Below are 17,316 nucleotides of genomic sequence, written 5' to 3' on the forward strand. Positions count from 1 at the left end.
GGCATATCGGTCCGACGTTACAGTCCACACCGTGGGAGAAGTGAGTTATTCCGGAATAGGTTCGAGTAACATTGGTCAAACTACTGCAGAGAATCCATTTGACCTTTCGAACGCCAGGAGCACGCAGAGGAAAGACGAAACAACGTGTACAGAGGAAGATGACAGGCAGACAGGTGTTCATGCAAAACAAAACACTCGCTGGTGCATGATTGCCATATCTAACTTTCTTTGCGCTGGTTATGATGATACTTTGAATGTAGCGAAAGATAAAATTTTAAAGTAATTGGGAATTCAGGTTGCTAATTTTCACTGTATGTTTGTTCCGGCATAACTCTCGAACGCCTGGAACGATTTCAACCAAACTTGGATGCATGGAACTAACGATTAAAGATTTTATTTGTCGTTGTTGTACATTGTTTGCAATAATTGTAGACAGCTTATAATTCCACTAACCGAGACTGTTTCGGAAGGATCCCTCCATCCGTGTTAAAAAATATTTTAAATGCCCATAAATCAAAGTTCACAGGCACACATACTATGCACATACTTTTAGAAGAGAACACATATTTTAAAACGTCTCTTTAAGAAAGTAACAATACGCGTAAGCCAGAGTCGGTGTAGCACACTTTTAATACGATTGGCAACGCTGCATCTCCCTCGAAAAGGCAACGATCTGTCTGCCAAGTACGTACAACAGCAGAAGTCATGACGCAATGCACCTGCCAAGGAGCGAGCAAGACACTACGCGCCAGTTTCCTCCACCTTTCCTCTTGAAAGGGGAACAAGAAGGCCAATCCGCTAGCCGGTAGCACTGACGTCAGTCACCTACACAAGAAGCGCAGAACACGAAAACAAACAGGGCTGTCGTGTGGGGGAGGTAGCATAAGCAAACGTACAATCCCGCAACACTGATTGCTTGAACGGGTTCATATCCAAATTAAGATAAGGATGAGATATGATGAAATTGAAGAAGGGTCAATCACAAAGAACTCCAATTCCCAGACTGGAGTCGTTAAGCGTTGAGATAACCATTGATGTGGGGGTAGGGCCCAACACATTCCCAATCTCGCTCGGCCATTTGGAGGTGATGTGATCAGCACCACGCTCCGGCCACCTCCCCCCCCCCCCCCCCGAGGGTTTCCCCTAGTTATCCATTTATTTGAGTCTGGGTTAGCCCAGGAGCCGCTATATGCTGGGACAAGGCCGGAATAATTTCGAAGTTAGATCATCCACCGCGGGATTCAAACCCTGGTCTCCAGCGTTGCAGTCAGACGCCCTACCGACTAAACCAGCAGTTGCGGTTACACCATTCATATATAAAAATAACTATCTCACCGGATATGAGCTTGCACTTCAAATGCTCCGATTGCGGATCAGAGCACTATTGTATCTCGCCCCGCTCCGGATCGGATCGTGCATGTAAAAATAAGTAACCACTCCGCTCCGGAGCGGAGTGCTGTCGTCCTACGCTCCGCTCCGGATCGGAGCGTGCACGTAAAAATTACTAACCACTCCGCTCCGGATCGGAGCGTGCAAGCAAAAATATCCAACCACTCCGCTCCGGAGCGGAGTGCTGTCGTCCCACGCTCCGCTCCGGAGCGAGGAGCGGAGTAGAACTGACGCTTCGAAATCGCTCCGGAGCGCTCCTTTAGTACGCTCCGCACTCCGCTCCGAAACCCTGCTTCGAACACGCCTTCGATAACGGTATTTGCTATTCGTAACGGATATGTGTATCACTTTTTCGAAACAGACTTTTGTGGAGGGAAAGAACTGTAACGTTACAAAAATAACGAGCACAATTATACGAGAGACCTATGTTATTCTCTCCGGAACACGGCATCGGACACGGTATTGCACATCGGAACGTCTGTATGATACCAGCTATCAATAACGTTGTTGCTTTGAAGCAAGGAGTGTAACGTTTTTACAGTCGTGGCCTCAATTAAGTTACTGGTTAATTGTAACGTTACTATCACTTTCCATACACACTAAAGTTACTAGTCAATACGTGACAAACTTGTTTCTTACCCTGTAACGTTACTGGTTGCCGGCAATGGATGTAACGTTAAAGCGTCACCTAACGACCTACTGCTTTACAGATCAGTTATGGTTCGGTACCGTTATGCACACCTGTAACGTAATGTTCATATACCTGAGGTAACGTTTCTGTTCACGAAAAAAGTTATTCTGTTTCTGGTTGTAACGTAACGGAAACCGTAATTGAAAATACCGTTCCATTTCGTTACGTTACGACTCCCTGTTTTGAAGTGCTTTGAAAGTGTTGTGTGTGTGGGGATTGGGGAAACTTTTCCACAGTTGCCATTTTCTGTTTTTGTTATGTAACAGATGCTGCAACTCTTTACCAAACCAAGGGGGGAACTTTTTACTTTTCATTGTTTTATGTGGCACATAGTCCTGAATTAGGGCATGAATCACGTCCGTAAACAGTTCAACAGCCTTGGTCATGGCCCCTTCGGAAAGCAGGTTCCAATTGAAAAGGTCAATGGCTCGACAGACGGTGCCCCATGGTGTTTTCTTCCACAACTTAGTCTTATACCTGGGGGGTTCAGAAGGGGAGCATCACGCTTTCACTGGAATTTCGAAAATAGCACAAAGGGACTTTTGGTCTGACTGAACGAGTGTGTGACCTCACAGTTTTCAAAAGGTGAGAGAATGTAATCAAGGTTTTTGTTCTTCCTGGTGTTGTGGATATTGTGTTGAAGAAGACCTAGTCCATGAATAAAATTATCTATGAACCAGTCTTCGTCTCCAGGGGTTGGTATGCCATTTACAGGATTATTCCATTTTATATGCATATTAAAATCCCCACACAAAATAACTTCGTGGCTGGATATAGCTGCCAGAGAAGATTCATAGCAAAACTCTAAGAGTTCTTTGTACTTACTTCTACCCAGAGTAATTCGCAATCTCCTTGTAAATCCAGTCGTGTCTTGCTGAGCCACTTCTTGTTCACACACACCATAACACCACCACCCCCACACATTTCACGATACTTGCGATAAACATTGAACTGCTCATATAGCGGAATTTCAGCACACGAGATATCAGAATTGAGCCAAGACTCACTAAAGCACACACAGTCGTATTCGGAGAACTCAGCCGTCATTAGTTCACAGTCCAAAAACTTATTTTTAGGCACTGCACGTTTTGATAGTAAAGATGAAATGCACTATCACTTGATGTTGTTATCCTTGTAGACGTCCCTGGTCCAGGTTGAAGTTCGATGTCTCCATGGAGCAATAGCAGTTGAAAGAGATGTTGGAGCATGCATTTCCTGGTTGAGGTTCTGGGCGAGGCTTCCTCAAAGCACCCTTGCACGCGCTTGTCCCTCGATAGGCACAAAGCATTGGGAAAGCAAATAACTTCATAGAACTGATCTGCACATATGTTCTCATCGTTAACTGCAATTTCACAAGGCGGGAAACACTTTTGCACTATGCAGATTCGTACTAGCACAAGCGCAAGACAGATAAAGAGTGGAGCTACAAGTTTCGCACAGCCTGCACTAGGCGTCATCTTGTCTGCACATGAATAATACACATGACTGCACATAAAATGGAAAATACATATGCAACAAGCTAACACTAAATTGTGTATGTATTGCAAGTTTATTCAATACAAATATACAACACATATTATTTAAATACATTACATCACAGAAAAATTTAGATCCAATTTTTGCAATTGAAAACAATATTGATTTAATAGGACACAAATGATTTCACTGGACACCATGGCATTCACTCTTTTACAACTTTTTTTAGATCATTCGGCGCCAATGGTTGACTCCTACCACACCTATCTACAGCTCTGAACTTGACAAAAATTAGAAAAGCCGATATTGCGAGCAAAGCAAGCAGGAAAATTTCACAAAATGTATTTTCATTTACGTAAAATTTGAAATCGAAGGGGTAATTGCTCCTCAGTGCCTCCTGCAGGTGCCCTTGGCATTCAATGTTTGTCCCCTCTTGCTACCCTAGAATTGACTTCTGTCGAAGGTTGGGGGAACAATGACTTACCCCCCCCCCCCACCTGCCTCCCTGCGTCGCTGTATAATACAGACATATTTAAGCAATATACATTTACTTTAGATACTTTAGGCTCACTGCCATTGTTAGTCAACCTTATTCTGCACAGTTTGTCTGCTCGACTAACCTTGTATTAATGCAAATACCATGCCCCCACCTTCCATCCAAACCGATTCTAAAGGCATAAGACATGGTGTTTCATTTCAAACCTATCGCCGCAATCACCCACAGGTACGTAGAAAAACTATACATAATAACCAAAACTAAAAATCAATAACAATTCAATCAAACAATATGATCCCCCCCCCCCCAATTTGTGTGTGAAGATATATAAAATTGGCGTAAAATGTTGTCCCCTCAAAAATTCCCATGATGCAGGGCGCATCATGAAACCCCCCTGTGGGCACCCCTGCACGATCATACCACACTCATAGTGAAACGATTGGCAATGTCCGGTATTTCAGAGCCCAATAAGCAGCACTGTCAACCTAAAAAACATACATTGAAGGAAACCACTCTATCCAATGACAATTCTAAATCATAATTCTGTTTATTATTATGTAAGACTCAAATATGATACATACAAAAATATGCAATATCTACAGAAGACACGTAAAATGGATACAAGTGCTGACAAACCTGCCTAAGCAATTACAAATATCATATCGCAGTGCAACAAGTATGTGTACATTACTGTTCACTTACTGAAAAGAATAATCACATTCTGGGAAATAATAAAATGCAGTTATGACATTCAATCGAATATCATTTTAACGTGACAATAATTGTAGAAACATAAAATGTCAGCCTTGGTAGTTTCATTTTCACATATCTCGATACACAAAACTGCATTTTACATGGAAATGATGACTCTGTTCACTTATTTTTCAGTTTAACTTCGTGTTTTACTTCACGATCCATATTTGAAGTCCCATTACCATTGAAAATTGCTGGAAATATGTTACTAATAGGGTTTGAGAGTTCAAGTGTACTCTGCTCGTTCGAGCATTTTTCACTTGAGCGTTCGCCATCTAGCATGTGCTTAGCTTTTACTTCCATGTTATTTATTACTGATAATTGAATAGTTAATCAGTACTTCTATTTGTGCTTTCTGTGAGTCCTTTTTTGTTACAGGTTGGTTTATATTATTAAGTCTCCCATATTTGAAAAAAAAAAGTGTTAATTTTTTCTGGATCTTGGAGCATTGATGGTAGAGTGTTATCCTGTTCAATCTGCACTATCTCTATGGTTTTAAGAGATGTACATATTCTCTTTGCACTATTTGTATTACGTTTAAATTTGTTGTTCCTAACTATACTTTCTTGGTCCTGTTTTTAAAATATTCTTATTGCACAGTGGCTTGCCATGAATTTTCATGATAGGCAAGCGATGGGTCAGTTTTTCATTTTAGCTAATTACATTTTCAAAGGTAATATGGAAGGTAAGGATGAATGTGATTTTGGGAATGTTCATTTCTTTGCACTGACTGCATTATGGAAATTACTGAAGTCATTGTTGCCTGTAAAGTTCCATGTTCCAACAAAAAGATTTATAAATAACATTGCTACTACTTTGATTACTTTGTTAAGGCAAACTTTTATTCCTTCCCAGATCGTGTCACTGTTTGTAAACATTCTTTTCACTTCAGCTACATATTCTTTAAATTCTGTTTCAAACCTTTTCCTTTGTGTTTCATCCTTTAGTTTCTCAATGTTAGGTTTCTTTATTTTCTGTCCTCTCTTTAGCTTCTCCAAACATAAGTTTATCTCTCCCACTACTACACATGGTCTGAATTTATGTCAAGTTTTTGAATTTTTGAGGCAGTTTCTAAATCTCTCTTGTACCAGGATGTAAGCCCCGTGACAGGTTAAGTTTGCAGCAGGTTTTATGTATCAATCCACTGTAGAGCGGCACTCAGCATCCCCATGCCAGTCTCACCTTAACCGCTGAGCTGTTCATATCACAGACAGTGAGAAAATCCACAGTATTGCAGCGGAACTATTTTCTGCGTCATGTTTGGGTCTATATATGCGAAAAGTTGCTGCAAGGTTAACCTGTTGTGGGGCTTAGTCTATCTGATATCTTCTGCTGTCCTTTGGGCATGTCCATGTGTATCTGCTTCTCCTATGCTGTTGGAAGAGAGTGTTTCCAATAATGAGTGAGTTCCTCCTGCAGAAGTTCACCAGCAATTCACCTCTCTAGTTTCTTTCAGCTAATCCATATCTTCCTTCTGTGTTTCCCTCCTGGCCTTCACCTACTACTGCATTCCAATCCCCCATTACGATTCCATTACGATCATGTATGCTCTCTTCCTTTCTTTTTCCATTATGTCTTTTATCTTGTCATAGGTCTCTTCTACTTTCTCGCCTGGCAAACCACTATGTGGTATGTAGACTTGTATAAGCACTAAGTTTTTCTTCTTTCCCTTTAGTCATACCATAATTATCCTGTCATCCACATATCATACTCATATTACTTTATCTTTTACATGTGGCCCAAGTACAATGCCAACACTATGAATTCCTTGTGAGTCTTCTCCCGAGTGAAACATTCTGAATTCGTCACTCACAAGTTCTCCACTTCCTTCCCATCTCACTTCCGATATTACAAATATGTCTATTTTATTTGTCTCGATTCTGTCTTCAAGTTTTGTAATTTTCCCGCCTGCAGAAGGGTTTTTAAATTCTATGTATCAATTCCTAGTTTATTCTTCTTCTGTTCCTGTCAATTCTGTTGCTTTTTGTTTTCTTGGATCATGATGTGCCCCTCCCAGATGGGGACTGATAGGTGGGCATAACACAAATGTTTTAACCATTGAGTGCTGTTTGTATGGCTGAATTTACAAACCAATTGTGGAGTCATAGGTGCCTTTTAAATTTATTTATGTCCATTTTCCTTTCCAGGTTTCCTTTGCTGGACAGGATCGATTCACTATCACAAACATAATCAATTGTTGTGCATGGCAAATTTGAAGACTATTTCTTTCTTCTTGCAATTGGCACTATCATGGTCTCCAGTAATGATCACACATGCATCACTTTTCAGGGGATTGCTATCATTCCAGTGAAGGGGGATGCCCTAGATATTTGCTTCAAAGTTTTGGCTCATTACTTCCAGGATCATTGAGCAGATTATTTTTTTCCCAGCCTTGTTGAAGCACATGCCATGTTTGCTCACGTACAGATGCACACAACTGGTCTTGCGTTCCCAGGTGGTTTCATTTTCTGTGTTGAGTGCAATTGATCTATTTTTCCCAGCTCTTTCTAGCACTGTTTCATTTCTCACTTTCTCTGTCCATTTCACCCATTCCATGTATAATGGGCCAAGCCGTGTCCCAATGCCTCCATACATTGGACGATTCTATCACGTCCTGATGGAACCTCTCATGTTGCTCTTCACTGAGAGCCCATTAAATCTTATGGAAATAATAAAGCTATGATATCATATGTTCAACATATTTCCTACAATTTTTCTGTTGAAAGATTCTTAAGATATTTCTTCACAAGCTCCTTGAATGAATTCCATGTCTCCTTTTGAATGTTCTTTTTATTTTATTGTCATTCATCATCAGGTTCTAAGTCCATCAAATTTTCTCTCTCTCTCTCTGAGTTCAGCCTTGGTGTAGATTGTTAGCACACTGGATTGTTAGTAAATCACAAGTCCACCATAGGTTTGTTCTCCACCACTGACAAAAATATATTTGTTCACCTGAAGATGAGAAGTGCTCTCTCTTCTGAAACATAACGTCAGAATAAGGAAAAGTAAAAGTATTAGGCAATGTGTAATATCTGTAACCATCCACATCGAGTAAGGAGTAACATGCATCACCATACACATATCCAATAAACATTGCACGTTTTCGAACCACAGTTGTTATTTTTTTTACATGATTAAATCAATTTTCATTTTCACTTCTCTTTGCAGGTGATGAGATGTATGTTGCCAGGTTGAACAGTGCTGAAGGTTCACTAGAAAGTATGCCTATTGTTCCAACACAAAACCAATTTTGCCTTTCCTTAAACTACTATATGCCAACCACTGGCAGAAGTATAATGCAGATACAACTGAAATTTGAAGATGAAAGAACCTTAGATATCTTTGAAGTATCATCAACAGAAAGTGTGGTAAAAATTTTATCTTTAGAATTACAACAAAAATCTTTGAGAAAGGTAAACGCATGCATAAGAAAATGTTACAACATACCTGAAAAATTCTCTGACATCATACTTGTTACATGTAGAATATTTGCAGTAAAAGATTTATTGTGATACAAAAAAATTACAGTCTAATGAAATGTTAACATGATATAAAATTATGCAGTAAGTTACTTCAAATTTTTGACAGTTGTATTGAAATCAGCCACCTAAGTCATTTAATATCTCTGTGGAAAAGCATCAGTTCAAAGATAATTGTCCAAATTTCAGGTAAACAAAAAGAACATGCTATAACTTTCGAACGAATTGATAGAAATGTGCAAGCAAATACTCATTCGATAGGAAACATTTTGAAGATTTTATAGCCAACATGGCAACACTGCAACTGCCACGCTGCACATTGCATGATGGGAAATTGCAAAATCGTTAGGTATACAAATGAAAAGAGCAAAATTTCTTAAGCAGCCATGTTATGAATGAATGATTTTCACGTTACAAGTTACAACTAACGAAAGGAAACTATGTTTGAACTGTTCATAATTGTAGAAGAATAGCTGAAAGTTTTCATGTGTCAATAAATCTCATTATGAGTACCATTTGTAGCTCTACAGATATCAAAACGATAATCTACCTCGTGCCACACATTGAAAAGTATTTGGGGCGTTATAAGCTGAACTGCATTAATGATACGTTCTCTCAAACAGTGGCGAAGCGTAGAGTTGCTAGCAGGGTAGGCACAAAAGTTCGGTAATATCCATTACTTACTTAAATCTGTAAAAAGAAAGGGAGGGGGGCTACGTCATGGAGAGTGGTTCAATGTCTCTCCAGGCGCTTCTTTACTTGCCACTGGCGTGATGTTTTCAAAAGTGTTGTTACCGGCCATCAGTACAATAATTATGTCTTAGACGTTCTCCTCCCGCCCACCAGATGTCATCGATCTAGATTTTTGTTCATTTCGTTTTTTTATTTGTTTGTATTTTTTCGACCCCTGATTTATGCACACACCTCCAGAAATAACCAATCATGGGACATCGCGAAAATCCAACGAATAGTGCTCGAGCACTGTTGTCAATTCTTCATCACTTTTTCCTAAATTTATTTATTTATTTTGCAATGAGGTGAAAAAGGCTAGAAGAACCCCATAATTTTCGGGTCAGTATGACGTTTGTGCCGTGAGCAGACGACAAAATCCCGCACTTTCAGCGACTGTCAGTTTGGTACGTCCTACTGTTGGCAAATTAGTTTTTTTTTTTAGCAAGACGTCCTTGCACCGAGGCAAACACCATTGTTATCTGTTGTATAACTACAGGAATGGTTGTAGTTAATTACAGTTTTGACTTTCTAGATAAATGTGCAAGTAAACATAATTTAAATTTTGGATATTTTCGTCTCATTTGTTCTGCTCTATGTTAATCGTGACGATGAGAATATATGGAGAATGAATTAAAGAGGATCAGGAAACTGGCTTCGTAACATGTTAGGATGACCACTACGGGGCTTTCAAGAAAAAACATAGGTAAAGGTGACCTATCTCATTCAGTGTGAATACTTCGCATCCTAGTTTGTTCTACCCACCTTTACGTGATAATAGAACATAGGATCCTTGTTTGGGACCCTTCTATGATGGCAACACGAAAGGTTACTATGTAATATATAAACAGGTTATAATAAATGTAGTTGCTTGAGAGAATAGAATCCCAATTTTTAGGCGCAATTTAGCTCTTTTCTGCCAATCCAAAGTGACAACACTGGCCTGTTCCGCCAGACCTGAAACAGACATAGCTCCCGCAATAACCCCATAACACTATTTGTCCTAAACCCAAAAAAAGTCTTCCCTTGCATTGTACTCTCATTGCCTGCTCTCTTCTGTGTTTATCCCTTCAGGGTAAACAAAACTGCCTACCTCTTCGCTTGTGTCGGCTTCATAAAAAAATGTCTGCTTGTAATATCTATTCGACGACAGTGTTAACGCATTAAATAATGTTTAACAAATTTTATTTTTTTAAAAAAAATTTGCTGTCACTTGCCACTGCTACTTGCAAAGGAAAATAGAGTTGGAAACATTTTAGAAATTATTGTGTGTAAGAAGGAAACATGAAATACCAAAAGTGGGTCCTACCTTACCGATGATTGCATCTTCACTCAATTAAGAACTCAATTGTTCTTGCATTTTAGTCCAGTACTTCCTTGCATAAATCTGATCGCTGCACACGACACGAATCACAAACAAAGCTCTACTGCCACGAACCTCACGCTCCGAACCACGCTTCCTTGTAGCGTCCTGAGCAGGAGGCAAGTTTTCACAGAGAGAACAAGTGAGGGAATCCCCGTTCACGATAAAAAATAAATTATTCTATTTACAGTGAAAGTAAAACTACTTTGTAAATATAAGACGTAACTAACATTTTAATTTACATAATTTGGTATGAACACTTACTTTACAAATATAAGTTCTTTAGACTTTCTGTTTACGCTACGGTGTTGGGTGAATCGACAAGACCATCAGCACTCTGACCAGAAAACGAAGTCAGAACTACAGGACTCCGTAATTTTCAATTTCACTTACACTTGTCGATGAATGGAAGGAAAACCTAAGTTTTGTACAAAATATGGAGAACGTACAATGAAATAGAAATCTCTCTGCACGAACACAGGTTAATGTTTATAAAATATGCTGGTACACCACAAATTTCCAACCCTGGCGGAAATGCAGTGTTGCTGATATTCTGTTCGTCCTAGTGGGTAACACCGCGAGGCCGGTCTCACGAGCACGTTATAAGCATATGTACAGTACTCGTAAGATTAGGCTTCCCGCATATATGACCGTACAACAGAATGTGAAGGGAAGAGGTCCCAGAAAATGTGCCTCACTCCGTGGAAAGTTCATATACTGGACAGGGTTAGAATTTTTTTGTAATTATCATAAATGAAAATTCCATTGTATTGTATTACATATGTTTTGACGAAATAAGTAAATACAACTTTAAAAGAGCAATGGCATGGGTAGGCCCGGCCTCCTGGCCTCATAGGACGCTTCGCCACTGCTCTCAAATCTGCCACATTTCGAATTTTTGTTTGGTACACAATGTCCTTAATGAAGCCCCAAGCAAAAAAGTCTAATGGCGTTAAATCTGGGGATCCACCTTGTCCAATCCACTGTTCCGGAAATGTCTGATTGAGCAAGGCTGTGGCATCTCTGGAAAAGAAGATCAGGAGGTATCTGAGGAAGTACAAAGTTCTACAACATGTCTAGGTAGACCTGTCCAGTCACTGTAGGCTCTATATGAAAAAAAAGAATAAAAGGACCTACCACGCCATTCTCATGCAGTCCTAACAAGACATTAATTTTCGATGTATCCCTTTCATATTCCATCAACTGATGAGGATTCTCACTACCCCACACACAACAATTATACCGATTTACCTTACCACAAACATGGAAGGTGGACTCATCACTAAAAAACACTGTATCAAGAACATTTTCATCTTCTTCAATCCGGGTCAGCATTGTCACAGCAAAGTCTATTCTCTCCTATGGATTGTCTGGCTTAAGGTGTTGAAGCAGTTGCACTTTGTACGCAAGTTGCAATTCGTTCGAAAGTTATAGCATGTTCTTTTTGTTTACCTGAAGCCTGGACAACCTGTATATCCCATAGGATATATCAAATTCCATGCAACACTCTTGCACAATCTAATTATCCTGAAATAATAAGTAATATAATTTTTAATTAATGTTGCCCTAGCTTTATGTGTCAGAAATAGATTGCAGGAGCAAGTAATATCCATTTTTTATTATTATTATTATTATTATTATTATTATTATTAGGGCTCCGAAGTTGATAACCTAAAAGAAACTTTAAAATGACCTCTGTAATGAGCTAAAATTATTTAAAAATGACATAAAATAATTTTTGCTCTTAAAATGAAAGCTTAATTTTTCATAAATTACGACAGAGTAGTTGAATATGTGGGTTTCATGTGACATCAGGACGTGCACAGCCATCATGCTTGCAGCCAATTTTATTTGTCATTAGCAAGGAAAGTAGCATGTAGCATCCGGGTCATTCCACGTCAATTCATCCAGGCCATGTCACCCACCATCCCCGATTTTGATGAAATTCGGTATGCTTATAGAACTTTTGATGCTGATTACAAAAATGACAAGTTTTTAAAAATTGGTCAAGGGGTTCAGAAGTTACGCGCTTTTTAAGATCTCCGTGTACGCCACATCCGGCTCCACTTTGAATGACACACATTAGGTTATAAACGATCGTATCTTCCCTCGGGTTTGCCGTAGAAGCTTCAAGTTTGTTTTCTTTTGTTCAGAATAATATAAGCTTTCGTTTAAATAACGTTTCAGATGAATGCATCAGTAAACATGTATTTTTATATATAGTTTTATGTATTTTTTTTAGAAAATAAATGACTAACTTCAAGAGCGAATTTCATGCAATGCCCCCCCTTCAATTTCCCCCCAATTTTATATGTAGGTAGCTCAGAGTGTGTACTAATGCCTGATGAAAAAATTGGGATGGGCGGTTCAGAGACAGGGTGATAAAAAATCATTTGCATAAAATGACATTAAAAGTAAATCTTATTGAAAATGCTTATGTATTTAGCGCAAAGCCTGAAGTACAATATGTTTCAAGTTACAATATTCAAAATTTATGTTCACTAAGCATAGGCGTAACCTGGCGGGGACAAAGGGAAGCACTGGCCCCCTCCAAAATTTATAGATTAATTTTAAAATTTGCAAGTAATAATTACAGTGGAACCCCGATTTAAGTTCCTCGATTTTACATTTTCCTTCATTTTGCATTCAATCTTGATGGTCTGGTTAGAAATTTTCCATGATTTTATATTTTCCCACGTATTAAGTTTTTTCAGCTTGGTCTCCTGCATAACGTAAAATTGAGGTTCCACTGTATCTAAGTTAGTTTCAACAGTCTTCATTTTTTTTTAAATTTTATATATTATATAATTATATATATAATTATTATTAACATTCCCAAGTTTAGCAAATTTATCTTCGAGAACATTCTTTTTGTGCATTTTATCTCAATATGGAAGTTCTTTTTTGGCTACTCTTCATGGGGATACGTAATATGAAGTAAGAATTAATACTACACATTTGTGCTGATTGATGTTTTTTCAAATGGAGCTTTGTCTCCACATACCACAGAAAATATCCTTCTGACGGGATGGTTGGAACAGTAAAAATACTTGTATAGACTTCTATAGTATAAAGCAACAAGTACGGCAATTATGTAGAAATAGTATTCAAGGCATAAATTTCTTTAGTAATCATCTAGGGTGAAATGACAACAACCCACAGTACAATGTGTCAGCGATTGCAAAGTACTACAACAGTACCAGGAAGTATGCACTATTTTGAACTTACAGGTTCCGTAACTTACTTTTTACAAGTAACTGAGTTACAGTCAATCATTAAAAAAGTTACTCAGTTATTGTTACTTTGAAAGTAACTGAGTTTCTTTTACAGTTACTGTAACAGTAACGTACTGTTAATGATCATTGATTTGTGTAAAAGTTACACAAAATCAATGATCAAGAAGACTTCCATGTTTTACTTATGTTTCTAGTACATAATATGTATTCATATATTTACATTATTACTGCTAATAAATGATGGAAAACACAGTCAACTTTGCTTGAACGATTATAATTAAAAATCATTTGTATGCTGACTACGGTATTTTGAATATGGTGTCATTGATTCCACTTGCAGCTATTTCTTTCTCCTCCATTCCAAGTTCAACAATATCCAAAGATCCACTCCCTCGACAATGACTTTTTCCTAGTTGTACAACAACATTCCAAACGAACGCAGCAGTCTACCAAAAACAATGGCGTTTTCACATACAATTAGAAATGAATTACAGTAAAGCGTGGATGTTCTAAATTTAGCATGCAACAAAGTATAGCTTCCTTGTCAGCAATTCCAAGTAAATCCTTTCACGTAGCATCTGGAGAAGGTACATATTTTATTTTTATAGTCTGGAACAGAATTGTCCAATTTAGCTATTTCCCTACTGCAAAAAGTAACTCTGTTACCGTTGTTAACGTTACAGGTACTTACTTTTAAAAGTAGCTAGTTACAGTTAGAATTCCTAAATAAAAAGTAGCTGTTACTTGTAAAAGTAACTAATTACTTCGAAACACTAGTTGTTTAACAGTCAGAGCCAAAATAGTAAGTGCTGATATGATATGTTTTGTATAACTGTATGGTTTGACTTCTGTGAAGAAGTGGCTTTCGAATTCCAACAGTGAACAGTTATGTAGTAGCATGTGTGTGCGTGACTCAAACTTGTTTGTAGCATTGCTTCAAAAGTCCACGTGAAAATGGCGATGCAGCAATTAAATTCTTGCATCCACTTTGTCCATCAACTTCCCACTACTGGCCAAAAAGTATGCTGTGTCCAGTGGACATTAACAATACAAATGGATGAACATATGTACTTAGTGATAAGTCAAATACTTTAGTGTGTTTGAAATGGTCAAAATATCCATCTAAAATGTGAACGGCACAATTTATAGTACATGAAATTTTGGCAATGCATAAAGTACAATTTTTAAGTACTATCTTAATGGGTCACTTGGAAAATTTCTTCGGGTTGAGATAATCGCAAAGTTATCCATCGCATAAAAATAGTGTCCAGGATTATTTGATAAATACATTTGAAAAATCACAATTATTACTCTTTATTTGTTTGTTCCTCAAGTGCCAGGAGGATCACAAAATATATTTAACTTATAAATTTTGGAGGGGGCCAGTGCTTCCCTTTGCCCCCGCCAGGTTACGCCTATGCTTAGTGAACATAAATTTTGAATATTGTAACTTGAAACATATTGTACTTCAGGCTTTGCGCTAAATACATAAGCATTTTTAATAAGATTTACTTTTAATGTCATTTTATGCAAATGATTTTTTTATCACCCTGTCTCTGAACCGCCCATCCCAATTTTTTCATCAGGCATTAGTACACACTCTGAGCTACCTACATATAAAATTGGGGGGAAATTGAAGGGGTGGCATTGCATGAAATTCGCTCTTGAAGTTAGTCATTTATTTTCTAAAAAAAATACATAAAACTATATATAAAAATACATGTTTACTGATGCATTCATCTGAAACGTTATTTAAACGAAAGCTTATATTATTCTGAACAAAAGAAAACAAACTTGAAGCTTCTACGGCAAACCCGAGGGAAGATACGATCGTTTATAACCTAATGCGTGTCATTCAAAGTGGAGCCGGATGTGGCGTACACGGAGATCTTAAAAAGCGCGTAACTTCTGAACCCCTTGACCAATTATTAAAAAGTTGTCATTTTTGTAATCAGCATCAAAAGTTCTATAAGCATACCGAATTTCATGAAAATCGGGTATGGTGGGTGACATTTTCACAAAATTCTGGATGATTTGACATGGAATGACCCATCCATGACATCTTCACCAACTCCAACTGCATGTTAGCCTTAAATCACGAATGTCTGTGTTATAGTGGAACCACAAGCAAAAAAACCTGCGCAGAAGCACATCGCGCCGGCGGGTGTGGGAAAGGGCAGGGGGGAAGGAACATTCAGCCGGCTAAAGTCAGCGTTGCCAGACCTATTGATTTCTCTGGAGGATTCCTTAATAAACTATTGCTATGGAACCTCCAACGGCCAGCTCAAAAACACGTTTCCTGCTCATCTTACTTGAACATGGAGGGAGAGGTAGAATGGAACTCCACTCAACCATGAAAAGTGCTGAACTGTGAAATTATGACAAATGATACTCAATTGTTCTAGGAAATTATTTTATTACTTTTACTACATTACTATTTTAAGATGGCTGTATTTTATCCCACCCCAAACTCTATTTCTATTTTAGTTATTTTACGCTGCTTTTCTGCCTCTACGGGTAAGTACGACAACAAGGATGAATGAAGAAGTGATGACACGGATGAAGTGACACAAACACAGTGTAACCGTGAAACGTCCATGCCTGGCTAGGTAGAACCTCTGACTGCATACCGTGGGCAAATTATTTTATATGTATGTGTGTGGGGGGGGGGGGTATTTCTAGCAGATGGGTGAACCCTAGCATAAGCATTGTTATCTTCATTTATTGAGGAAGACATGCTGTATAATTCACCAATATATTTCACATACGTAATTCATTTTCTTATTATGGTGCAGGACGTGTGCCAACCCCTAACGATACCTGAACACTGAACACCAGCAGAAGGCAAATTAATTTGTTATTGTTAGCATTCGACTTGAAAGATTGTGGGAAATCTCCAACAACGAAGGGCGGCACGTCAGTTTCATTTGTGAACACAACTTTCTACATTTTACTGTCCGAAAATAGATGCATGGCAGACCCCTTGGGTCAGTGCTGAGAAAGGGCAAACCTGAGGGTGTTTTCCATGCACCATCTTGGTCGGGTCCCTCGGACGGTTTACTGTCTTTTGTTTGAAACACGTCCACTCCTGAAATGGAGATGTTTGGTTTCTTTTTGCCAAACACAGGGTACTGGGTTCAGCACCATTGTTACAAAAGTATATGTGATGTTTACACCGTAAACAATGCACGCCACTGCAGAAGGGGGCTTTTATTGTGACCCTTTGCTTGGCGACTCTAGGTTATTCACAACCTATCTCGTTCCCTTCCCTTCTGGAAAATGAATGTTGACATAAAAGTACCTATTATTTCAGACCTATGAGTCGATTTCAGTCACAGTAATTTACATCAATTATTATAATAGGAACGTGGTAATTTGAAACTCAAGTGGTGTTTTCTGAGCGGGCAACGCTATTACGGGTTAATATGCCTAGTTTACCCGCCTGTTAGAATAATAATAATAAAAATAAAAAAAAACATTGTTTCCCCCTCGCTGGAAAAAATCTGCGAACGTTCCCTTGCCCCCAAGTGCGCACGCCTATGCCACCCCCCGCAAAGAAAACGTCGTTTATCTGCTACTATTAGATCATTGGATTTTGTAGCAAATCTTCTGGTTTCTCAAGGAACAATCTCCTGATTTTTTCAAGTCCGACCTGGCAACACTTCCCCGAACGGCAGGGATGATGCGCGAACGCTTTTGATGAA

The 17,316-nt window shown here is 38.6% G+C and overlaps 1 protein-coding gene across 1 annotated transcript in view; it reads left to right on the forward strand.

Moving 5' to 3' along the window:
- The window catches only part of LOC145979775 (uncharacterized), a 240,510-nt gene that overhangs the window by 111,142 nt on the left and 112,052 nt on the right, over positions 1 to 17,316 (forward strand). The window contains exon 13 of the mRNA XM_083112754.1: positions 7,974 to 8,173. Within this exon, the coding sequence (XP_082968880.1) occupies positions 7,974 to 8,173 (200 nt within the window). The remainder of the gene's footprint in view (positions 1 to 7,973; positions 8,174 to 17,316) is intronic.

This window comes from Lepisma saccharinum, chromosome 26 (assembly GCF_977018435.1).
Source record: "Lepisma saccharinum chromosome 26, izLepSacc3.1, whole genome shotgun sequence".
Classification (NCBI taxonomy): Eukaryota; Metazoa; Arthropoda; class Insecta; order Zygentoma; family Lepismatidae; genus Lepisma; species Lepisma saccharinum.